This window comes from Panulirus ornatus, chromosome 45 (assembly GCF_036320965.1).
Source record: "Panulirus ornatus isolate Po-2019 chromosome 45, ASM3632096v1, whole genome shotgun sequence".
In the NCBI taxonomy this organism is placed as follows: domain Eukaryota; kingdom Metazoa; phylum Arthropoda; class Malacostraca; order Decapoda; family Palinuridae; genus Panulirus; species Panulirus ornatus.
The window spans coordinates 1095751-1122485 of NC_092268.1; the positions used below are offsets into that span (position 1 = coordinate 1095751).

Sequence of the window (26735 nt, forward strand, 5' to 3'; positions counted from 1 at the left end):
GGAGACTTGTGTGAGGAAGTACTAGGAGAGACTGAGCACAGAATGGAAAAAGGTGAGAACAATGGAAGTAAGGGGAGTTGGGGAGGAATGGGATGTATTTAGGGAATCAGTGATGGATTGCGCAAAAGATGCTTGTGGCATGAGAAGAGTGGGAGGTGGTTTGATTAGAAAGGGTAGTGAGTGGTGGGATGAAGAAGTAAGAGTATTAGTGAAAGAGAAGAGAGAGGCATTTGGACGATTTTTGCGGGGAAAAAATGCAGTTGAGTGGGAGACGTATAAAAGAAAGAGACAGGAGGTCAAGAGAAAGGTGCAAGAGGTGAAAAAAAGGGCAAATGAGAGTTGGGGTGAGAGAGTATCATTAAATTTTAGGGAGAATAAAAAGATGTTCTGGAAGGAGGTAAATAAAGTGCGTAAGACAAGGGAGCAAATGGGAACTTCAGTGAAGGGCGCAAATGGGGAGGTGATAACAAGTAGTGGTGATGTGAGAAGGAGATGGAGTGAGTATTTTGAAGGTTTGTTGAATATGTTTGATGATAGAGTGGCAGATATAGGGTGTTTTGGTCGAGGTGGTGTGCAGAGTGAGAGGGTTAGGGAAAATGATTTGGTAAACAGAGAAGAGGTAGTAAAAGCTTTGCGGAAGATGAAAGCCGGCAAGGCAGCAGGTTTGGATGGTATTGCAGTGGAATTTATTAAAAAAGGGGGTGACTGCATTGTTGACTGGTTGGTAAGGTTATTTAATGTATGTATGACTCACGGTGAGGTGCCTGAGGATTGGCGGAATGCGTGCATAGTGCCATTGTACAAAGGCAAAGGGGATAAGAGTGAGTGCTCAAATTACAGAGGTATAAGTTTGTTGAGTATTCCTGGTAAATTATATGGGAGGGTATTGATTGAGAGGGTGAAGGCATGTACAGAGCATCAGATTGGGGAAGAGCAGTGTGGTTTCAGAAGTGATAGAGGATGTGTGGATCAGGTGTTTGATTTGAAGAATGTATGTGAGAAATACTTAGAAAAACAAATGGATTTGTATGTAGCATTTATGGATCTAGAGAAGGCATATGATAGAGTTGATAGAGATGCTCTGTGGAAGGTTTTAATAATATATGGTGTGGGAGGCAAGTTGTTAGAAGCAGTGAAAAGTTTTTATCGAGGATGTAAGGCATGTGTACGTGTAGGAAGAGAGGAAAGTGATTGGTTCTCAGTGAATGTAGGTTTGCAGCAGGAGTGTGTGATGTCTCCATGGCTGTTTAATTTGTTTATGGATGGGGTTGTTAGGGAGGTGAATGTAAGAGTTTTGGAAAGAGGGGCAAGGATGAAGTCTGTTGGGGATGAGAGAGCTTGGGAAGTGAGTCAGTTGTTGTTCGCTGATGATACAGCGCTGGTGGCTGATTCATGTGAGAAACTGCAGAAGCTGGTGACTGACTTTGGTAAAGTGTGTGAAAGAAGAAAGTTAAGAGTAAATGTGAATAAGAGCAAGGTTATTAGGTACAGTAGGGTTGAGGGTCAAGTCAATTGGGAGGTGAGTTTGAATGGGGAAAAACTGGAGGAAGTGAAGTGTTTTAGATATCTGGGAGTGGATCTGGCAGCGGATGGAACCATGGAAGCGGAAGTGGATCATAGGGTGGGGGAGGGGGCGAAAATTCTGGGAGCCTTGAAGAATGTGTGGAAGTCGAGAACATTATCTCAGAAAGCAAAAATGGGTATGTTTGAAGGAATAGTGGTTCCAACAATGTTGTATGGTTGCGAGGCGTGGGCTATGGATAGAGTTGTGCGCAGGAGGATGGATGTGCTGGAAATGAGATGTTTGAGGACAATGTGTGGTGTGAGGTGGTTTGATCGAGTAAGTAACGTAAGGGTAAGAGAGATGTGTGGAAATAAAAAGAGCGTGGTTGAGAGAGCAGAAGAGGGTGTTTTGAAATGGAGAGAATGAGTGAGGAAAGATTGACCAAGAGGATATATGTGTCGGAGGTGGAGGGAACGAGGAGAAGAGGGAGACCAAATTGGAGGTGGAAAGATGGAGTGAAAAAGATTTTGTGTGATCGGGGCCTGAACATGCAGGAGGGTGAAAGGAGGGCAAGGAATAGAGTGAATTGGATCGATGTGGTATACCGGGGTTGACGTGCTGTCAGTGGATTGAATCGGGGCATGTGAGGCGTCTGGGGTAAACCATGGAAAGCTGTGTAGGTATGTATATTTGCGTGTGTGGACGTGTGTATATACATGTGTATGGGGGTGGGTTGGGCCATTTCTTTCGTCTGTTTCCTTGCGCTACCTCGCAGACGCGGGAGACAGCGACAAAGCAAAAAAAAAAAAAAAAAAAAAGTGAGATCAATGTTAAATGAAGGCGAGCTTGGGATGGTGGCGAGTTGCCTAGGCAAGGTGGCAGAATAGGGTCAGTGCAAGGATTACCTTACTTGATGCTAGAAGCTTTATTGGTTGTAGTTGTACACACATGATGACACTCTTGGCCTTCTCTCCCTTTTTTTTTTTTTTTTTTTTTTTAAGAAAAGGAGTTAGGGCTGTGAAAATAATGCAGGCATTATGTATTTACAGAATAGTTCTTGATTACTAACAAGACTGCGTAGGAAAGACAACGGAAGTTGCCATTACACTGTCCTTGCACATTCATTGCTCCTAGCTTGTCCTCCTAAACGGTACCTTTTCAAAAATGATTTTAATGGGCTTTGCTTAGAATTTAGATGTGAACAATAATTTAAAGATAAAGGATTTTTAGTTAATTGTACACAGGGTACTGTTAAAAGTAGGCATAAGTAGAACTGCATGTAACATTGCAGTACAGTGTATCTTAAGGTATTTCTTTCCTTTTGAAATAAATTGTATTTTTTGTACTTGTTACATTTCATGGAGAAAGATTGATTGGTTGAGGAAGTTGTGAAAATAGTCCATGACTATCTATCTATGTCACTGACACCCTTTCCCTCTGGTGACACCCCATACTCTGTGATTGCACATTTGCAAATTCTTATCCTTTACACCGATAATTTTCATTCATTCATGGCCATACCTCAACTCTTTCCTCATCCTCCCATAACTTGCATTTTCTCTCCATACACCCTGCTAAGGATATGGGCTTCCCTAATCTCTAGAACGTCCAAACTGTAACTTTCAAAGTTCTCCCCAAGTTCCCTCCTAAACTCGCTTGTCAACCCATTTACATTGAGCCATCACCCTCAGTCACTTGTCCCTTTTACTCCTCGGCTTTTTATGCCTCACCTTTGACAGGCCAATGGCCAAAAGCAACTACAGGGCAGTGTCTCCCCAAGACAGCAGAGCTCTCAAACTGTTCAAAAGACTAAAATCCCACCTCACCTCAAGTGTTTGTATTAAATAACCTACTATTTCCCTGATAAAGTTAGGCAATGACACCCATAATGTTCCATTCCTAAGGGTGTTTTAACAAGGTAACCACAAAAAGACTGGGTAAGACTTGGATACTCCAGAAAACTCGAGAGTATCCCCTTGAGGCATTGAAATTTAAAACCTTTCCCAACTTTCTTCGAGCCCGTACCGCAGTAGCAGCACCTCCAAACCTCATTAGTTACAGTACTGTCACTGTGCTATCATAATTCTGTATGATTAGCTATCTTGAGTCATCTTAAGCTAATTCTTCAGTTTGACCATATAGTTTCCCATTTGCAAAATTTGGAAAATATAAAACTATATGTTGCTTCTCTGCATCAAGAGTACATGCGGCAGAGTGTGAGGGATCAGCAGGTTGTGGGACACCACAAATACAAGACACTGGTGGCTAAGGAGATCATCCACACACTTGGGAACAATAATTCAATCGAAATTAATGGTATAGACACTGATACTATAGTAACCAAAGGGGCCAGTGTAACCTTCCAGGACAAGAAAACCTTCACAAGCTTGAAGATTAATGGAGACTTGTTTGTTGAAAAAGTTAACAATGTGAGTAAACTTGTCTTAAGTATGCATCTGATGCTAGGTGAGCAGTTCTCTTGTGTGAATGGTCCTGAAAACTTTCTTTTTTGTACTCGAAATCTGAAATATTGCCCATTCTTTCCCTAAGAGCAAATAGTTCCATGTAGTTGCTCTGTCATAGAAATATATATTTTCTGTGTTTTGTCTTTAAATTAGGACCTTGGATCATAGATTGATAGTCTGAAAAAAAAAATGAACACTGCAGACTGTTGACAAGCAAAATGACTATTGATCAATAAATGCATAGCATTTTTTGATCAGTGTTGTAATGAAATCCATATTTTGCTCAAACAACATACTAAAGATTGATTGTTTGGTTTAGGGGATGCTATCTTGTATTAGTTGTTTACTGCAGAAATTTACATGATTTTAAGGGAAAGTTTGTATATAAAAGAGAGAGTAAGGTTAGTGTAGTATCATACGCACATAAAAAACTCTGTGATGGAAAAGCTTTCTGAAATGGAAATTATCGTACTAAAAACTGGGCACTACTTTTCATTTTGCTGGCAGTTTTTGAATATTTCACATGTTATTGGTTGTTATATTTGCAGGTGGATGCGAGGCAACTAGCAAGCCAGGTAGTATATACAGATAACATATCTCGGCAAACATTAGTGGGAAACTATGATATTGGACTTCTGGTGAGGGGCAATATGGATGTGTCTTCAATTAATGGTATCAACATTGTGGAGCTGGACAGAAGTGTTGTTAAGAAGTGTGGCAACCACAGATTATCTGGTATGTGGGTCTTTTGTTTATAGAATGACAGGATGGTAGATGTATATCTTATGAGTAGTGTATTAGGAGTGTTTAAGTCTGGTTTTCATAACTTAAAGGTGTCAGATGTGTGTTTGCAAGATTACTATTAAACTAGTATTGTGTGTGTGATGGTGTACAGCAATAACAGGATTGTGGGATGAATGGTTTGTATGGTAGAAGCAGAATATGGAACAAAGGTCTAGATTGTATATTGCAGCTTAACGTGGTGGTTTATAAGATGTAGTTGTGTGGTTGGCAAACATTAGTCTCCTATATGTTTACTAGACATGGGTTTAGGTTAGTGTGTATGGCAGTACTGACTTGCTGACAATGTTCATATAAGATGAACAAGATGGATAGGATTCACATTCAGGATTAATTGCAAGAAAACTTGTTTATGGTAAGGCATCTTTAGAGCAGAATATGAATACTGTAAAGAAATGCCTAAAACACTAGTATACTCTTAGGAAACGGAAGTATAGGAAGGCATTCCTAGAGTAGTTTAAAGATCTGCTCTGTATTTGAATCAGCAGTTGTGGGAGTATGTGATAGAGTGTAAGAAAGTAAATTCTTGATTGATATGGGTAAAACTGAAAGTTGATGGAGAGAGATGGGTGATTATTGGTGCATATGCACCTGGGTATGAGAAGAAAGATCATGAGAGGCAAGTGTTTTGGGAGCAGCTGAATGAGTGTGTTAGTGGTTTTGATGCACAAGACCGGGTTATAGTGATGGGTGATTTGAATGCAAAGGTGAGTGATGTGGCAGTTGAGGGAATAATTGGTATACATGGAGTGTTCAGTGTTGTAAATGGAAATGGTGAAGAGCTTGTAGATTTATGTGCTGAAAAAGGACTGGTGATTGGGAATACCTGGTTTAAAAAGCGAGATATACATAAGTATACATATGTAAGGAGAGATGGCCTGAGAGTGTTATTGGATTACGTGTTAATTGATAGACGCACGAAAGAGAGACTTTTGGATGTTAATGTGCTGAGAGGTGCAACTGGAGGGATGTCTGATCATTATCTTGTGGAGGCGAAGGTGAAGATTTGTGGGGGTTTTCAGAAAAGAAGAGAGAATGTTTGGGGTGAAGAGAGTGGTGAGAGTAAGTGAGCTTGGGAAGGAGACTTGTGTGATGAAGTACCAGGAGAGACTGAGTACAGAACAAAGGAGGTAAGGGGAGTGGGTGAGGAATGGGATGTATTTAGGGAAGCAGTGATGGCTTGCGCAAAAGATGCTCGTGGCATGAGAAGCGTGGGAGGTGGGTTGATGAGAGAAGGTAGTGAGTGGTGGGATGAAGAAGTAAGATTATTAGTGAAAGAGAAGAGAGAGGCATTTGGACGATTTTTGCAGGGAAAAAATGCAAATGAGTGGGAGAGGTATAAAAGAAAGAGGCAGGAGGTCAAGAGAAAGGTGCAAGAGGTGAAAAAGAGGGCAAATGAGAGTTGGGGTGAGAGAGTATCATTAAATTTCAGGGAGAATAAAAAGATGTTTGGAAGGAGGTAAATAAAGTGCGTAAGACAAGGGAGCAAATGGGAACTTCAGTGAAGGGGGCTAATGGGGAGGTGATAACAAGTAGTGGTGATGTGAGAAGGAGATGGAGTGAGTATTTTGAAGGTTTGTTGAATGTGTTTGATGATAGAGTGGCAGATATAGGGTGTTTTGGTCGAGGTGGTGTGCAAAGTGAGAGGGCTAGGGAAAATGATTTGGTAAATAGAGAAGAGGTAGTAAAAGCTTTGTGGAAGATGAAAGCCGGCAAAGCAGCAGGTTTGGATGGTACTGCAGTGGAATTTATTAAAAAAGGGGGTGACTATATTGTTGACTGGTTGGTAAGGTTATTTAATGTATATATGATTCCTGGTGAGGTGCCTGAGGATTGGCTGAATGCTTGCATAGTGCCATTGTACAAAGGCAAAGGGGATAAGAGTGATTGCTCAAATTACAGAGGTATAAGTTTGTTGAGTATTCCTGGTAAATTATATGGGAGGGTATTGATTGAGAGGGTGAAGGCATGTACAGAGCATCAGATTGGGGAAGAGCAGTGTGGTTTCAGAAGTGATAGAGGATGTGTGGATCAGGTGTTTGATTTGAAGAATGTATGTGAGAAATACTTAGAAAAACAAATGGATTTGTATGTAGCATTTATGGATCTAGAGAAGGCATATGATAGAGTTGATAGAGATGCTCTGTGGAAGGTTTTAATAATATATGGTGTGGGAGGCAAGTTGTTAGAAGCAGTGAAAAGTTTTTATCGAGGATGTAAGGCATGTGTACGTGTAGGAAGAGAGGAAAGTGATTGGTTCTCAGTGAATGTAGGTTTGCAGCAGGAGTGTGTGATGTCTCCATGGTTGTTTAATTTGTTTATGGATGGGGTTGTTAGGGAGGTGAATGTAAGAGTTTTGGAAAGAGGGGCAAGTATGAAGTCTGTTGGGGATGAGAGCTTGGGAAGTGAGTCAGTTGTTGTTCGCTGATGATACAGCGCTGGTGGCTGATTCATGTAAGAAACTGCAGAAGCTGGTGACTGTTTGGTAAAGTGTGTGAAAGAAGAAAGTTATGAGTGAATGTGAATAAGAGCAAGGTTATTAGGTACAGTAGGGTTGAGGGTCAAGTCAATTGGGAGGTAAGTTTGAATGGAGGAAAACTGGAGGAAGTAAAGTTTTTTAGATATTTTGGAGTGGATTTGGCAGTGGATGGAACCATGGAAGCAGAAGTGAATCATAGGGTGGGGGAGGGGGCGAAAATTCTGGGAGCCTTGAAGAATGTGTGGAAGTCGAGAACATTATCTCGGAAAGCAAAAATGGGTATGTTTGAAGGAATAGTGGTTCCAACAATGTTGTATGGTTGCGAGGCATGGGCTATGGATAGAGTTGTGCGCAGGAGGATGGATGTGCTGGAAATGAGATGTTTGAGGACAATATGTGGTGTGAGGTGGTTTGATCAAGTAAGTAATGTAAGGGTAAGAGAGATGTGTGAAAATAAAAAGAGCGTGGTTGAGAGAGCAGAAGAGGGTGTTTTGAAATGGTTTGGTCACATGGAGAGAATGAGTGAGGAAAGATTGACTAAGAGGATATATGTCTCAGAGGTGGAGGGAACGAGAAGTGGGAGACCAAATTAAGTGTTTTTGTTAGTATGTATAATTGAAGGTCAGGTACCTGAGGACTGGTGGAATGCTTGTTCAGTGCCATTGTATAAATGCAAGGGGAACAGAAAGTGAATATTTGAACTAGAATAGAGGAAGTTTGTTTAGGATACCTGGAAAGTTGTATGGTATTTGTGATATAGGGTAGCACGCACAGAGCATCAGATTGTGGAGGAACAAAGTGGCCTCAGAAGTGGGAGATGCTTTTTCGATCAGGTGCTTGCTTTGAAGAATCTTTGATATACTTAAAGAAAACACTTTGTGTGTGGAATTTATAGATCAGGAGAAAATATATGATGTGGTTGACATGCTTTGTGTATGCTCTGAATATATGGTGTTGGAGGAAAGCTACAAAAACTAGCTTAGATTTTGTATCAAATGAGTAAGGCATGTGTGTTAAGTGACAGAGAAGGAGTGGTGGGGCCAGGTGAAGGTAGCTGTCATATGTAATGCCGAAACCACTGCATTATGTATTGAACCAGGTCATGTGAAGTGTCTGGGGTAAACCATGGAAAGTTTTGTGGGGCTTGGATGTGGAAAGGGAGCTGTAGTTTTGGTGCATTACACATGACAGCTAGCAGACCAAGTTTGAACGAATGTGGCCTTTGTTGTCTTTTCCTAGCGCTACCTCGCGCATGTGCGTGGGAAGGAGGTGTTGTTTCATGTGTGGTGGGGTGGTAATAGGAATGGATGAAGGCAGCAGGTATAAATATGTACATGTGTATGTATGTATATGTTTATATACGTTGAAATGTATAGGTATGTATATGTGCGTGTGTGGGCATTTATGTATATGCATGTGTATATGGATGGGTTAGGCCATTCTTTTGTCCGTTTCCTTGTGCTACCTCGCTAACATGGGAGACAGCGACAAAGTTTAATAAATATATAAATTATTTATTTTTTTAAATCATACTTTGTTGCTGTCTCCCGCATTAGCGAGGTAGTGCAAGGAAACAGACGAGGAAGTCCAACCCACCCTAATACACATGTAATACATGAACGCACATATACATACATGTACATTTCAACATATACATACACAGACGTACTTTTTTTTTTTTTTTTTTTTTCTTTTTTGCCGCTGTCTCGCGCTTGCGAGGTAACGCAAGGAAACAGACAAAAGAAATGGCCCAACCCACCCCCATACACATGTATATACATATGTCCACACACGCAGATATACATACCTACACAGCTTTCCATGGTTTACCCCAGACGCTTCACATGCCCTGATTCAATCCACTGACAGCACGTCAACCCCGGTATACCACATCGATCCAATTCACTCTATACCTTCCCCTCCTTTCACCCTCCTGCATGTTCAGGCCCCGATCACACAAAATCTTTTTCACTCCATCTTTCCACCTCCAATTTGGTCTCCCACTTCTCCTCGTTCCCTCCACCTCCGACACATATATCCTCTTGGTCAATCTTTCCTCACTCATTCTCTCCATGTGCCCAAACCATTTCAAAACACCCTCTTCTGCTCTCTCAACCATGCTCTTTTTATATCCACGCATCTCTCTTACACTTACGTTACTTACTCGATCAAACCACCTCACACCACACATTGTCCTCAAACATCTCATTTCCAGCACATCCACCCTCCTGCGCACAACTCTATCCGTAGCCCACGCCTCGCAACCACACAACATTGTTGGAACCACTATTCCTTCAAACATACCCATTTTTGCTTTCCGGGATAATGTTCTCGACTTCCACACATTCTTCAAGGCTCCCAGAATTTTCGCCCCGTCCACCACCCTATGATCCACTTCCGCTTCCATGGTTCCATCCGCTGCCAGATCCACTCCCAGATATCTAAAACACTTTACTTCCTCCAGTTTTTCTCCATTCAAACTTACCTCCCAATTGACTTGACCCTCAACCCTACTGTACCTAATAACCTTGCTCTTATTGACATTTACTCTTAACTTTCTTCTTTCACACACTTTACCAAAGTCAGTCACCAGCTTCTGCAGTTTCTCACATGAATCAGCCACCAGCGCTGTATCATCAGCGAACAACAACTGACTCACTTCCCAAGCTCTCTCATCCCCAACAGACTTCATACTTGCCCCTCTTTCCAAAACTCTTGCATTCACCTCCCTAAACAAATTAAACAACCATGGAGACATCAAACACCCCTGCCGCAAACCTACATTCACTGAGAACCAATCACTTTCCTCTCTTCCTACACGTACACATGCCTTACATCCTCGATAAAAACTTTTCACTGCTTCTAACAACTTGCCTCCCACACCATATATTCTTAATACCTCCCACAGAGCATCTCTATCAACTCTATCATATGCCTTCTCCAGATCCATAAGTGCTACATACAAATCCATTTGCTTTTCTAAGTATTTCTCACATACATTCTTCAAAGCAAACACCTGATCCACACATCCTCTACCACTTCTGAAACCACACTGCTCTTCCCCAATCTGATGCTCTGTACATGCCTTCACCCTCTCAATCAATACCCTCCCATATAATTTACCAGGAATACCCAACAAACTTATACCTCTGTAATTTGAGCACTCACTCTTATCCCCTTTGCCTTTGTACAGTGGCACTATGCACGCATTCCGCCAATCCTCAGGCACCTCACCATGAGTCATACATACATTGAGTAACCTTACCAACCAGTCAGTAATACAGTCACCCCCTTTTTTAATAAATTCCACTGCAATACCATCCAAACCTGCTGCCTTGCCGGCTTTCATCTTCCGCAAAGCTTTTACTACCTCTTCTCTGTGTACCAAATCATTTTCCCTAACCCTCTCACTTTGCACACCACCTCGACCAAAACACCCTATATCTGCCACTCTATCATCAAACACATTCAACAAACCTTCAAAATACTCACTCCATCTCCTTCTCACATCACCACTACTTGTTATCACCTCCCCATTTGCACCCTTCACTGAAGTTCCCATTTGCTCCCTTGTCTTACGCACTTTATTTACCTCCCTCCAGAACATCTTTTTATTCTCCCTAAAATTTAATGATACTCTCTCACCCCAACTCTCATTTGCCCTCTTTTTCACCTCTTGCACCTTTCTCTTGACCTCCTGTCTCTTTCTTTTATACATATCCCACTCAATTGCATTTTTTCCCTGCAAAAATTGTCCAAATGCCTCTCTCTTCTCTTTCACTAATAATCTTACTTCTTCATCCCACCACTCACTACCCTTTCTAATCAACCCACCTCCCACTCTTCTCATGCCACGAGCATCTTTTGCGCAATCCATTACTGATTCTCTAAATACATCCCATTCCTCCCCCACTCCCCTTACTTCCATTGTTCTCACCATATGTACATATGTACATATATGTACATATTCATATATGTACATATTCATACATGTACATATATATATGGAAATGTAGGGAGGAAGAGCAAGAACAAGGACAAGTTGGAAGGATGGAGCGAGATGTAAGAGATGGACATGCAGTCAGCAGGCTGGATCAGGGCATGTGAAGCTGCTAGGAGAAACTGTGAATAAGGACATGTAGTTTCTGTGCATTATGCATGAGAGTTAGTGTATGTGAGCAAATGGGGCCATTTTTCCTCTGCTCCTGATGCTGCCTCAGAGTGTGGAGAAATTGTGTACATAAACAATATATATTTTTTCATATTGTGTACGTCATGTAAGCATACTCTTCTTCACAGAGTACTGTAGTGGCAGAATATGTGGCAGACCACACCACCTATGTGATGTTCATGAGATCCAACCTTCCAGTCAAGGAAAGTTTTGTTACGTTAGCTCAGCTTAAAGTTGCAGACCATCCCCACTTTGAAGATAAAGTAAAGTACACAGCAGGAGTCTTGGTAAGTTCTTTCTTTATTCCTGGTAGTGTTATTAGTGATAATAGTGTTAAGAAAATTTATGAATTGGGCTAAAGATTTGATATCCAAGCGAGTGAAATTTTATGAAATTGAGATATTGAAAAGTTTTAATAACTGATTAGAGAAGATAATGAGTCGAGTTCTGTTTTATCCACTCTGTTGGTTTCCTTCCAGCTATGGACTTGGCATCAATAAATGTGACAGACTTGGAACTGACAACATTCAGAATGGAAGGTGCAGCAAGAATAGATGATAGCTCGTGGACAGAAGGGGTGACAGGTCTCGAGCTGTTGACCTATGACTACATCACGTACTGGATTTTGGGAGCGCCAAGGTAAGGGTGGGACTTGGTCTAAGCTTGGGGTGATGAATAAGTGTTTAATGCCATGTTAATTGATTCTGGTCAAGGGACATGAACTCTATCCAGAATCTTGCATTTTCCAGAAACGTGCAAAGCGTGCTTGTCAGTATATGCAACAAGCCTTCAAGGAATGTATTTGAATCCTTTGTACAGGATGTGGGGAACTAAGAAAAGTAACAAAAAGCCAGGTTTATTGGGGGATGACTTCCCTGGGTATTTGGTCCATACAACGACTCTCCTTTCCTGAACTTGAAATGTTTTGTAACAATGGATTTGGTGGCTAAGTAGTTACCAGTGAGCTTCATAATATTTACTCTTTATACAGCAGCCTGTCATATATTGCCATGCCGCTTTGCTTTCCCAGTCCATTCACCAAGAGCTGTAACTACTTTCTGCATACTGAATAAGATATTGATCAGCAAAATAAGAACTAGGTGGGCATGTGTAAGGACAAGGATTTGTAGAGGAAATGCAAGGGAAAGAAATTTTCATGAAGTTTAGTATGTTGTAATGTGGATAGAGAGAGTGAAAGAAACAGAAGGAGTTAGGGAAGGTAGTTGGAACAAGTGACTGACCTGATGTTAAGGAGTTAATATGATTTGGAATTTAGGAAAATGAAAAACTGGGATCCAAAGTTGATCTGCTTGATGTAGGTATTTTAGGAGAAAATATGATCAAACTTCAGGACAGTGTCAAGATGTGCAAGCGTCTGAGGAAATGGTGAAAATACCAATTAACATTGATGCTATTTAAAAGTTGGGTAATAAGGTAAGGAGAAAAAAAATGAATTTTAATTTGTGGCTTGGCATTTTAGTATGGTCTTTGCAGTAGCTGGATGGATGAAATGGTTCACTTAAAATGGATTTCTCGTAGACTGGAAGTGAATAGTAGTGAATAATGTCTGGTACATCATAAAGAATGGAATGGCTGATGAACTGAAAGATGGATTTGAAATACTATGATCCAGGTTTGAGAAAATGTTTAGAGTTGAACTTGGCAGAGGTGTCAAAGAAAGGCAAAGGGAAGAGGGGTTGAAGGAAATTTCAGATGTTACTTGAATTTATAGTTTGAATTAATGAAGATTGGATTTATTTGTGAGTAATAAAAATGTCAAGTGGGTTGGCAGGAGTCATTACCAGAAAATTGTTGCCTGGTCTGCTATCATCAACAGTGTCAAGATAATTTCGAAGTTCCAGTTGACTTCAATCAGCCTCGATAAAGTCAACAGGATAGCAGTGAGTGTTTTTGAGAACACAGTAACAGGGTTGTATAAGAAAATGGGCAGGTCAACTTTTGTGCATTACTGCATACAGTTTTTGCATAGTATTGCAATAGTGTGCTCTAGTTGGCTTGACGTATTGCTTGTACATATTCTAGACTGAAGATTATTAGCATTGCTAAGGTTATTCTGAAGAACTGTTAAAATTTTCTACGAAGGTGACTACTGTGAATGTTAATGTTAAAAAGATTATTAAACCAATGGAAATTTTTTTGAGAACTTGAGGGGATATCACTTTGTAAATGTGGATTCAAATAGTCATACTTCCTTCATTGCAAACCAGTATGAAACTGGTGTCCTTTATATGGCTAATACTACTTTATACTGGCTACTAAACATGTTGTGTTATATACATATAATGTCTATATTCGGTTTCCTGTTTATGGAATGGATCAAGTGCACAGTTGCCTAACTCGTATATTCCTGCACTTTAAGTCGTTGTATGTGAGCAAACCAAGGATGTATGCTCATGATTTAATACATATAACTGGGATCCAAAAACTGTCGTGTTGGCGTTCATAATTTTAGACAAAGTAGCAGGCATATCTGTAGATTAGTGGTGTTCAGTGGTTATAGTTGTAATAGTAGAGGAAATGGAGTTTAGTGGCTCTGACATATTGGGGTAAAGGAATATAATCAATAGGACGTGGTTGTTTTTGGTTCAGCATTTCACTTTGCAGGTGAATGGCCATTCGCTAGACAGCATAACCCGGGAGTTCCTACTAGATGGTGTAGATCAGAATGTACAGGAAAGTTGGCGTGCAAACTACATGGAAGTGGATGTCTTCACCACCCTTGGCAGTCCCATAACAGGAACGATATCTGGAGTGCTAAATAGTGGTAGGTTTTCTGCTACATAATGGTCTTGTTTTGATCTAGTTGGGCATAGGAATGGGAAAAGGAACCTAAACTGACCTGACCTGACCTGACCTAACCTAACCTAACCTAACCTAACCTAACCAAACTAAACCAAACCAAACCTAACCTAACCTAATCTAACCTAACCTAACCTAACCTAACCTAACCTCACCTCACCTCACCTCACCTCTCCTCACCTCACCTCACCTCCAGCCTGATGCTCCTGCCTACTGTCTGTTGCTCCTACCATTTTGTTCCCGAAAGGGTGGGCTACAGCATAGCTCTCACCATAGGAAAATCTAGGGTTTGATGAATGAGTAGCATGAGTAAAGTTTTGTGTGTAACAAGGAGAGATTGTATGCTTGTAGACAGAATACCAGCAGTCTACATATGGCTGAGACAGAAAGAAAGACGGCTGTCTGGATCGGAGGAGTGCAGCTTGAAGTGCTGGCTCAGTATGCAGTTGTCACTAATCCTCATGATACCTAGGTGGGTAGGATCAGGAGTATCACTTCTTTATCCCATCTTTCACATGCCATACACATCATTTGTCTATGTAAGTATTTAAACATTTCAATGCCCTGGTTTTATTTAGCTTATGTGTGTGCCATTTTTTAATTTCTCTAGGTATTGCAGCACAACAAGCCACTTTTCTAAACCCTCTTCCTATTCCTACTTTATTTTAGACTGTTTTTTCTTCATTTGTTCATTACAGACTTTCACACATTACTTTACCAAAAAATGGCATTCCACCTGCCACTCCCTTTAACATACTTGCATATAAGAACCTTTTCTGTGCAAGCCAGTGAATTGCAACAGGCCAATTATGCATGTTAATGCTCAATCCCTCACATGTATACTCTTGCCCATGTGCAGCTTATTGAATCCAGTATTCCCAATTACCACTCCTCTTTCAGCAACTGTCAACGCACTTGCTTGGCCTTTTAAATGTAAAGTGGAACTCCCTTAAATGGGTGTCCATGGCAGTAGTCTCTCCATATCTAGGGAACTCCAGTGCCACTTCATAGCCTCTATTGCTTCACCCTTAATAGGCCACGTAGAGGGCTTCTACCTAATGTTCCTTATTATTACTATTACCTAATGCTCCAGCCTAAATGTTCCTACATACTGCTACCATCTGTTGCTTCTGCCAATTTGCCAAAAGTCAAGGCTATTGAATGGTGCTCCGCAGGAAAATCGGTTACGAATAATGATCTATGCGAGTCAAGTGTTGTATATGACAAGGAGAGATGCATGTTTCTGGACAGAATGCCAGTAGTCTACTTGTAGTTGAGGTTTTTAAAAGCTATTTTTTATATAATGGAATTCATACTATCCTCAGCAAAATTGGGTAGAACACTTCTCTTAAACCTGTGCTCTAGTGCATCTTGATTCTTCCATGCTTTCACATCACTACAATTGTTTCCATAAACTAATTTTTTTTCATTAGACATTTTACCTAATGGGATTGCAAAAGAGCATTGCAAGTCTTTTTCCCAGTACCTTCTGTGGTTGTAAACAACCTTGCCCTTGGATATAATGTCTTGTCCATCCTCTGCATTTTCATTCTTCAAAAAGTCATTTAGACTTGGATAACATATCCTCCCAACTTTCTTTTTTCACTGGCCTGTTATTCATTTAGACTTGGATAACATATCCTCCCAACTTTCTTTTTTCACTGGCCTGTTATTCAGTAAAAGTGGAGCTTTGTAAGGCTCTTTCCCATTAGTTCCCATGCTTGTCAGTGACCTCACCTCTATGTGTCTGGGCCATAATCTGCACTTGTCTTGGAGTTGAATTACAATAAACAGCGATTGTCAGCACTTGGCAATCTCTTCATATCAGTGTCCTACACTCTTGCATGTTTGAGAGGTAACCACCTAGAGTTGGACCAAACCCTCTCAAGACCTCATTTGATTAAGGCTACACCAATTGAACAAGGACTCGCGTGTTGTGACTGATGCCATTAGGGCACATAAAAACTTTCATTCTTGTACTACCAGCAATTTAGAGAGTCCCTTAATTCCAACACACCACCACAATATCATTGCTCTCTTCTCTTTCAGTGCCCTCTGCTCCATCATAACATTTCATTTTCTCGCACAACTGACCTCTAGTCTTCACTCTACTTCTTCCATTGTTACCCTCCCTGCCACTCTCGGTACTTGTCCATCACCTGCGATATCAAGACTCCAGTTACTTTGAGTTCTTTGTCACAGTCATCATCCCAGGTCTTATCCCAAGACAACTTCATGCCTCTAGCATATAACTATTTAAACACACAGCCTGCACATCACTGCTGGATCTACAAGTGTCACTTATTCTGTTGCTTGGCTATTACCAAAATGTGTAAATGAGGTTGATTTTTAATGATGCTGACTTGGTAAGGTAGGAGAGGCAGTTGGATATGAAAAAAGCGTGAACTGGTCTTTTGAAAGGTATGAAGTGGGCCGGTCATCTTCCCAGAACTAAGAGTGAGTGGAACGACTACCATTGATCAGACTGTTAACATTAGGAACCCCTTAGAAGGGAGCTCAGCCACTCAATCCTTGGAGGAATATGTTGCAGCTGTAAGCGAGCTTCAGGTATTTAAAATGATTGTTCTCTTGGTTATTTTCACAAAAAATGGGATGAGGGAGTGGCAAGTCTGATAATGCTCATAATCAAATGATGGTTATCAAATAATGGGGGAGGGGGCGAAAATCCTGGGAGCCTTGAAGAATGTGTGGAAGTCGAAAATATTATCTCGGAAAGCAAAAATGGGTATGTTTGAAGGAATAGTGGTTCCAACAATTTTGTATGGTTGTGAGGCGTGGGCTACGGACAGAGTTGTGCGCAGGAGGGTGGATGTGCTGGAAATGAGATGTTTGAGGACAATGTGTGGTGTGAGGTGGTTTGATCGAGTAAGTAACGTAAGGGTAAGAGAGATGTGTGGAAATAAAAAGAGCGTGGTTGAGAGAGCAGAAGAGGGTGTTTTGAAATGGTTTGGGCACATGGAGAGAATGAGTGAGGAAAGATTGACCAAAAGGATATATGTGTCGGAGGTGGAGGGAACGAGGAGAAGTGGGAGACCAAATTGGAGGTGGAAAGATGGAGTGAAAAAGATTTTGTGTGATCGGGGCCTGAACATGCAGGAGGGTGAAAGGAGGGCAAGGAATAGAGTGAATTGGATCGATGTGGTATACCGGGGTTGACGTGCTGTCAGTGGATTGAATCAGGGCATGTGAACCGTCTGGGGTAAACCATGGAAAGCTGTGTAGGTATGTATATTTGCGTGTGTGGATGTGTATGTATATAGATGTGTATGGTGGTGGGTTGGGTCATTTCTTTCGTCTGTTTCCTTGCGCTACCTCGCAAATTTTTTTGAGAATTTGAGGGGATATCACTTTGTAAGTGTGGATTCAAGTAGGCATACTTCTTGCATTGCAAACCAGTATGAAACTGGTGTCCTTTATATGGCTAATACTGCTTTATACTAGCTACTAAACATGTTGTGTTATATACATAGGATGTCTATATTCGGTTTCCTGTTTATCGAATGGATCAGGTGCACAGTTGTCTAACTCGTATATTCCTGCACTTTAAGTCGATGTATGTGAGCAAACCAAGGCTGTATGCTCATAATATAATACATATAACTGAGAACCAAAAACTGTCGTGTTGGCCTTCATAATTTTAGACAAACTAGCAGGCATATCTGTAGATTAGTGGTGTTCAGTGGTAATAATTGTAATAGTAGAGGAAATGGAGTTTAGTGGTTCTGACATATTGTGGTCAAGGAATATAATCAGTAGTACGTGGTTGCTTTTGGTTAAGCATTTCACTTTGCAGGTGAATGGCCACTCACTAGACAGCATAACTCAGGAGTTCCTCCTAGATGGTGTAGATCAGAATGTACAGGAAAGTTGGCATGCAAACTACATGGAAGTGGATGTCTTCACCACCCGTGGCAGTCCCATAGCAGGTACGATCTCTGGAGTGCTAACTAGTGGTAGGTTTTCTGCTACATAATGGTCTTGTTTTGATCTAGTTGGGCATAGGAATGGGATAAGGAACCTCTTAATTTTTCCGGAGGAAAGTTCCACTATTTCCTAATATTTTATTTTCTAACCATAAAAGTGATATCAGTGTTAAATGAAGGTGAGCTTGGGATGGGGGCGAGTTGCCTAGGCAAGGTGGTAGAATAGGGTCAGTGCAAGGATTACCTTACTTGATGCTAGAAGCTTTATTGGTTATAGTTGTACACACATGATGACACTCAATATGTCTAGATGGGATGATAAGGGACGTAAATGCAAGTCTTTGAGAGAGGGGTGAGTATGCAGCTTGTGGGGATGAAAGGGCCTGGGAAGCGAGTGTGTTTAATGATGATACAGTACTGGTGGCAGATTCAAGTGAGAAATTGCAGAAGTTGGTGATGAGTTTGGAAAAGTATGTGAAAGGAGAAAGCTGAGTGAATGTTAATAAAAGTAATCCCTACTAGTATGGCATCATAACATAAACCATACTAGTTTGGTTGGGGTCCTTTATAGGTTAAATGAAATTGTAATGCAAATTTGATATGCAGTGCAGACTAACAGGTCTTCCGACAGCAAAAGTGTATGTGCAACCATAGTTTGGGCCATAAAGCTCATTTCTCCAGGAATTGGTAGGTTAGGTGAGGTCGTGTGCCTTGACCTGCCACCTAGTCAAGGTGCCGATAGAAGGGTGCCCTGCTATACGCCCCACATCATTCAGTGGCTAATTAGCACGTCTTTGGTGCACTAATTATAATATGAAAGTTAAACTGTTAGCATTGAGAATAGTTCTCTCTCAATAATCAATTGGTGGTGACAGAGAAGGGACAAAGAGTTGGCAAAATTCAACAAACTTGATAGGCAAACTTAGTGCACCAAATTTAAGTGTGTGTACAGTAATAAATATAGACTGTTTGCTCATTTTCCTTTTTCTATGTATCTTTTCTTGCCACATTCCTTGGGACCACCCAAAATTTCCATGGCTGGGCTACTTAAGAGATAAAAGTGTATTAAAGGGAAAATATTTTTTAACAGATTTTGGTTGCAATGAATATACTAGGTAAGGGGAAAACAGGATTGAAAATACTGCCAGTGTCTCTCCTGTATCATACAAGGCAACTACTAATTATAAATGAATAGTAAAGATGTAAATTTCAGAATGAACATTTGCTGCTTTCATTGTTTTTCTTGCACAATATCTTTCATTATTACAGTACTACAATTTGATGTAAATTTCAGGTTGATGACACTTGGTTCATGTTGGTGGCTAATGACTATGATCCTGAAGACTTTCTTGACCCATACACTGTAACATCAGAGGTCTTTGCCTGGAACAGTTTCCCAGAATCGGTAAGGTTAAGTGTTTTTGTTAGTATGTATAATTGAAGGTCAGGTACCTGAGGACTGGTGGAATGCTTGTTCAGTGCCATTGTATAAATGCAAGGGGAACAGAAAGTGAATATTTGAACTAGAATAGAGGAAGTTTGTTTAGGATACCTGGAAAGTTGTAAGAGACTTGTGATATAGGGTAGCACGCACAGAGGATCAGATTGTGGAGGAACAAAGTGGCCTCAGAAGTGGGAGACGCTGTTTCGATCAGGTGCTTGCTTTGAAGAATCTTTGATATACTTAAAGAAAACACTTTGTGTGTGGAATTTATAGATCAGGAGAAAATATATGATGTGGTTGACATGCTTTGTGTATGCTCTGAATGTATGGTGTTGGAGGAAAGCTACAAAAACTAGCTTAGATTTTGTATCAAATGAGTAAGGCATGTGTGTTAAGTGACAGAGAAGGAGTGGTGGTGCCAGGTGGAGGTAGCTGTCATATGTAATGCACCAAGACCACCGTATTATATATTGAACCAGGTCATGTGAAGTGTCTGGGGTAAACCATTGAAAGTTTAGTGGGGCTTGGATGTGCAAAGGGAGCTGTAGTTTTGGTGCATTACACATGACAGCTAGCAGACTGAGTGTGAACGAATGTGGCCTTTGTTGTCTTTTCCTAGCGCTACCTCGCACATGTGCATGGGAAGGTGTTGTTGTTTCATGTGTGGTGGGGTGGCAGTGGGAATGGATGAAGGCAGCAAGTATGAATATGTACATGTGTATGTATGTATATGTTTATATACGTTGAAATGTATAGGTATGTATATGTGCGTGTGTGGGCATTTATGTATATGCATGTGTATGTGGGTGGGTTGGGCCATTCTTTTGTCCGTTTCCTTGTGCTACCTCGCTAACGCGGGAGACAGCGATAAAGCTTAATAAATATATAAAATATTTATTTTTTTTAATCATACTTTGTTGCTGTCTCCCGCATTAGCGAGGTAGTGCAAGGAAACAGACGAGGAAGTCCAACCCACCCTCGTACACATGTAATACATGAACGCCCATACACGCACATATACATACATGTACATTTCAACATATACATACACAGACGTACATATATGTACATATTCATATATGTACATATATGGAAATGGAGGGAGGAAGAGCAAGAACAAGGACAAGTTGGAAGGATAGAGCGAGATGTAAGAGATGGACATGCAGTCAACAGGCTGGATCAGGGCATGTGAAGCTGTTAGGAGAAACTGTGAATAAGGACATGTAGTTTCTGTGCATTATGCATGAGAGTTAGTGTATGTGAGCAAATGGGGCCATTTTTCCTCTGCTCCTGATGCTGCCTCAGAGTGTGGAGAAATTGTGTACATAAACGATATATATTTTTTTCATATTGTGTATGTCATGTATGCATACTCTTCTTCACAGTTTACTGTAGTGGCAGAATATGTGGCAAACCACACCACCTCTGGGATGTTCATGACATCCAACCTTCCAGTCAAGGAAAGTTTCTTTACGTTAGCTCAGCTTAAGGTTGCAGACCATCCCCACTTTGAAGATAATATAAAGTACACAGCAGGAGTCTTGGTAAGTTCTTTCTTTATTCCTAGTAGTGTTAGGGCATACAAATGAAATTCTGAAGTCACAGTCACCAATTTATTTTCATGTGGTAATGAATATCTAAAGCATATTTTAACATACTTTATGACAAAGGATATTAAATTCTTTGCACTTGCCTCTTATTTGGACAAGTATGCCTTTATACTAGTTAAATTGTACAATCAGACTGTAAATTACTTTTAATTCTAAGGTGTCAATATGACAAACTGGAGAAAAATCCTGAAGAAAGCCTTTGCAACTAGTCTCGTATTGCTTTCCTCGTATGGGAATCTGTGGAGCCATCAGTGACACTATACCAGTCTCTTGCCATAATGAATGACCACTTAACCCTACTGAGAGGAGAGCAGAGGTTGAATTCAATTTGATATCAACTGCACCCAGGGTAAAAGCAATTTATGCTGTGATTGTACATTGTTTCTTTACTAAAGTTTAGCAAAAACTTGCGTGGATATGTGTGGGAAAACAAGGGTACATCAAGTTGCAATCATGGTGCATATATAGTATCTTGTGTAGGACTTTGCTCCTGATTAGAAAACCTTCCCTTGAGACATGTAGGAATTGCTTAGCCTTTGAGGCCTTAAAAGCTCTCAGCTGGGCAGAGATTAAGTTCATAAAAAAAAGCTTGTTACAAAAAAATACTTTAGTTTTGTTCAAGAATGTTGATTCCATTTATAAAATTTAGTTGTGGATATTTACAAAACACATTGTTGCCCACTTAGAACCCTGTTGACAGTATTGTATTGGTTACGGAAGAATTTTGCCTCATTTTTTCCTATGACTTTTATATTAAAAAAGATGGCCAAATTCATCATCCATCCTTACTGACCAGAGGTTTTTTGCATTTTACAAAATGATGTAAGGGAATCTGTATGTGCGCGAAAGTTGAAAACCATTGCAATATGTGAATACTTAAAAATTCCAATTTTCAGGTATACCGATACAATAAAGTGACGAAGAATTTTGAAATGTTCCAACATTTGACTGCTTATGGAGTGGTTGACCAGGCAGTGCTTCAGTGTGGATAACAGCCTTTATGTGCTCCTTGTTTCCAGTGCTGAAGCCAAGTTGTATGTATATGAATATCACCATCCTGAGGTAAGTTGAATGTTCTGGAAAAATAGAAAAATGTCAGTACCAGTAAATTAACCTTAGTCTCTCCTTTAATGAAACTAATTCCTAACTACATGCCCTGGTTCAATCCATTGACAGCACGTTGACCCTGGTATACCAAGTCATTCCACCAATGCCATCCTCCATCAAGCCACCTCACAACACATATTGTCCTCAAACATTTCATTTCCAACACATCCACCCTCCTCTGCACAACTCAACCTATAGCCCACGCCTCGCAACCATATAACATTGTCGGAACCACTTTTCCTTCAAACATACCCATTTTTCCTCTGAGATGCCATCCTCCAGCACTTCCTCACATTGCCCTCTCCCTCCCTCTCTCATTCCTTCACCAAGGTCTCCACCCTCCACCAATGCCACCCTCCCTCCCTCCTTCACCAAGGTCTCCACCCTCCACCAATGCCACCCTCCCTCCCTCCTTCACCAAGGTGACCACCCTTCACCATCGCTTCACTCCACAAGGGATATGCCTCCAGATTTAGGGCCACACTGGGGTATTTTGACACCAGGATCTTATTGAAGTTTGATACACGTAAATCTCCACCATCTTAGGACGGTAGGGTTCAGTGGGTGGAGACTGAACAATGTTGGTGATAGCATTGGAGACACAGTAGGGGTAATGGTGGTAGTGGTGAAGGTCACCAGGGGATTCTCTGATGGGGTTAATTCCAGAACAAAAGTGGAAACATGATCGAGCATTAAACAGCAGATAAATGCAGCTTTCCCCTGCTTTTCAAGAACTGTGGAACAACAGGTTCAGAAGAGGTATCACATTATATCCTCAGGAAAGAATAAGATTGCTACTCATAAGAGGCTCTTCTGTAAAACAGATAAGTAACTTATGAAACTATACCCATTTTGTAAGAGGCTAACAGATAACACTTTCCAGAGTGGAGGACCAGTAGGTCGCTCTTTATGGAGCAAAAATGGAAATAAGACAGTTTCATAGTCTCAATGTGAAATAGGTTAGGCATAAGCTAAGTTGTATGAAAAAGACTTGCATAGGCTAAGTTATTGCCATACAATGCTTGTGAATTTGTCTTAATTGCTGTATGTATTTTTACAGGTGGTGGTCCACTACATGATAAGCCTCTGCTTGATCCTGTCACATGCAGTAGCAGGTATTCTTGGTGCTGACAGCCCAAGCATCACAGGAATTTCAGCTACGATTCTGTGACTAATGATTCGTGTGAGGATACCACTAGTTTAGCAATTTGTATAATATTTTCTTTGTTCACCAGAAGTAACCATTTGTGGCGCTGAAATTTGTATGTACTTATAATTTCTTCCCATATGACTTGGCTTAAGTCAAGAGGGCTTTTTATAGTATTATAGAAAAGTATTAAAGTTTAGTAAATCAAATGAGGTTACAATTTAGTTCATATTACAGCCAAAGTTTTAAACTTACATTTTACAATTGATTCCTTTCTCTCCCACAGGCTGCGCACCATGATGATACCTCCACCTCAGTCCTCGCATGAATCCCTGCCTTCAGGTTCAATGCTGATGCATAGGCGTACGTCTACAGACTTGGGACAATCTATCAAAAAAAATATACCTAAAAATTAGAGAACTGCAAAACAAAAGTGCAATCTACTTGCAGTTAAAATTCCTAACCAATAATTTGTCTATTATTTCTTTGAAACAACTTTATAACACATCTCAGATTCACTTATAATTTGCTGATACTCTTATCTCCAAATCATAGTGTGTGGACAAGTTAATGTATTTCTTTACTGGAAAAAAAATGTTTACAGAACTGAGTGTTTGATTTCCCAGGTAGAAATAATTTATAACAATCCACAGATTGTTGTGACAAAGGTATGATATGGTTATGAAACATCTTTGGAGTTTGTGATGTCTTTTGTCAAATAAGGAATGTATACCGTATAATGATTTATTATACTTAGTTGCTGTCTCCCGCGTTAGTGAGGTAGCGCAAGGAAAAAGACAAATGAATGGCCCAACCCACCCACACAGACATATATAAATGCCCACACATGCACACATACATACCTATACATTTCAACGTATACATACACAGACATATACATATATACACATGTACATATTCATACTTGCTGCCTTCATCCACTTTCATCGCCACCCTGCCACACATGAAATAGCACCCCACAATCTCCCCATGCGGTAGCGCCAGGAAAAGACAACATATACCACATTCGTTCACACTTGGTCTCTAGCTGTCATGTGTAATGCACCAAAACCACAGCTCCCTTTTCACATCCAGGCCCCACAAAACTTTCCATGGTTTACCCCAGACACTTCACATGCCCTGGTTCAATCCATTGACAGCACATCAACACCAGTATACCACATCATTCCAATTCACTATTTCTTGCACGCCTTTCACCCTCCTGTATGATCAGGCCCAAATCGCTCAAAATCTTTTTCACTTCATCCTTCCACCTCCAATTTGGTCTCCCACTTCTTGTTCCCTCCACCAATGACACATATCCTCTTTGCCAATTTTTCCTCGCTCATTCTCTCCATAACTACTAAAGAATTCGACACCTTAAAACCCATCCAAAAAAAAAAAAAAATGATAGTTAACAAAAATCACCAATCCCTCAAACTTACTGAATGCAATAACCTTGCTTTTATTCACATTTACTCTGCTTTCTTCTTTCACACACTTTAGGAAGCTCGGTCACCAACTTCAGCAGTTTCTCACCCGAATCAGCAACCAGCCCTGTATCATCAGGAAACGACAACTGACTCCAAAACTCTTCCATTCTCCTCCCTAACAACCCCATCCATAAACAAATTAAACAACCATGGAGACATCACACACCCTTGCCGCAAACCTACATTCACTGGGAACCAATCACTTTCCTCTCTTCCTACTATTACACATGCCTTATATCCTTGATGAAAACTTTTCATTGCTTCTAACAACTTGCCTCCCACACCATATATTCTTAATACCTTCTACAGAGTATCTCTATCAACTCTTATCATATGCCTTCTCCAGATCCATAAATGCTACATACAAATCCCTCTGCTTTTCTAAGTATTTCTCATATACATTCTTCAAAGCAAACACCTGATCCACACATCCTCTACCACTTCTGAAATCTGATGCTCCGTACATTCCTTTACCCTCTCAATCAATACCCTCCCATATAATTTCCCAGGAATACTCGACAAACTTATACCTCTGTAACTTGAACACTCGCCTTTATCGCCTTTGTATAATGGCACTATGCATGCATTCTCCCAATCCGCAGGGTTTTCACCATACATACAATGAATATCCTTACCAACCAGTCAACAACACAGTCACCCCCTTTTCAATAAATTCCACTGCAATACCATCCAATCCCGCCGAATTGCTGGCTTTCAACTCCTACAAAGCTTTAACTACCTCTTCTCTATTCACCAAACCATTCTCCCTGACCCTCTCACTTCGCACACCATCTTGCAAAGCACCCTTTATCTGCCACTCTATCATCAAACACATCCAGCAAACCTTCAAAACTCACTCTTATCTCCTCACTTCCACTACTTCTTGTTACCTCCCCATTTAGCCCCCTTCACTGATGTTCCCATTTGTTCTCTTGTACACTTTATGTACCTCCTTCCAAAGCATCTTTTTATCCGCCAACAATGCCCATTCTTCACTAAGTTTTCAGTTTGAAAAAGTGTGCATGATACTGATCGCTGTTCTGCCATGAAGTGTAAATTAGCAAAGTAGTCTCTGCAACACAAACCTAGAGGTGCATCTCCTGGGTTTAAGTGATTTGAGTGTGCTGCTGCATCCAAATTATATCCAAGAAAAATGTCGAGGTTGCCTTCATCTCGAAGGTGTAAATTCACTTCTTTGCATATATTATGGAGAACAACACACGCCATGATTATATGATAGATTTGTTCTGTCTTGACCCCGAGTCACTTCTCCATGCAAAACGTGCCACCTTCGTTTCAGCTGTCCAATCCCCCTTTCCACAGTACATCTAGTTTTCTTCTTGTGTCCTGTAATACATGAATCTTATTATGTACAAATCTGAGTTTGGACGTTAGTCCCAGGCTAATCATCTAGCTTGTTTTCTCATAATCTAGAAATCTTTTGCACACTGGGTTAGGTCAATTTTGGATTGTGGAAACACTTAAAAGACATGAAACCTGTTTCTTCTACAGCCTATGTAGATATGTAAATAATATTGACATTTTGTCACAAGTAAACATGCAAGAAAGCGTTTAACGTTACCCATTACAAGCTGTCTGAGAACCATCTTCAGGTCTTAGGTAAAGCATCAAAAGCCAACACTTGCAATAGTAATTACTATCACCAATAAGATCTACAGCACCCACACCACCAGGGAAGACCCTAATCTGCATAAATTCTGTTTTGTCTACCATCTGTCTGTGCAATAAC

At 40.6% G+C, this 26735-nt stretch overlaps 1 protein-coding gene and 1 long non-coding RNA gene across 40 annotated transcripts in view; one reads left to right on the forward strand and one right to left on the reverse strand.

The window, feature by feature from the left end:
* LOC139762966 (uncharacterized) overlaps window positions 1-24098 on the forward strand; it is a 167883-nt gene extending 143785 nt beyond the window's left edge. For 10 of the 25 annotated variants that reach the window (XR_011715871.1, XR_011715873.1, XR_011715877.1 and 7 more), the window contains 5 exons: window positions 16662-16808; window positions 18055-18187; window positions 19479-19589; window positions 21014-21172; window positions 22135-24098. Coding sequence is in view for 11 of the 25 variants with exons in the window: in XM_071688365.1 (XP_071544466.1) it covers window positions 11902-12059; window positions 13213-13321; window positions 14046-14205; window positions 18055-18187; window positions 19479-19551 (633 nt within the window). In the remaining 14 variants the exon portion in view is untranslated. Of the gene's footprint in view, window positions 1-3703; window positions 3934-4517; window positions 4705-11548; window positions 11708-11899; window positions 12060-13212; window positions 13322-14045; window positions 14206-16661; window positions 16809-18054; window positions 18215-19478; window positions 19590-21013; window positions 21173-22134 lie in introns of those variants that run through there. The other 15 variants (XM_071688368.1, XM_071688367.1, XM_071688366.1 and 12 more) reach the window with 12 other exon arrangements.
* The window catches only part of LOC139762969 (uncharacterized), a 69881-nt gene continuing 64373 nt past the window's right edge, over window positions 21228-26735 (reverse strand). For 14 of the 15 annotated variants that reach the window (XR_011715903.1, XR_011715896.1, XR_011715908.1 and 11 more), the window contains 3 exons: window positions 26071-26332; window positions 23748-23879; window positions 21228-22314 (listed from right to left, as the gene is read on the reverse strand). This is a non-coding gene — a long non-coding RNA (uncharacterized lncRNA). The remainder of the gene's footprint in view (window positions 22315-23747; window positions 23880-26070; window positions 26333-26735) is intronic. The other variant, XR_011715900.1, reaches the window with a different exon arrangement.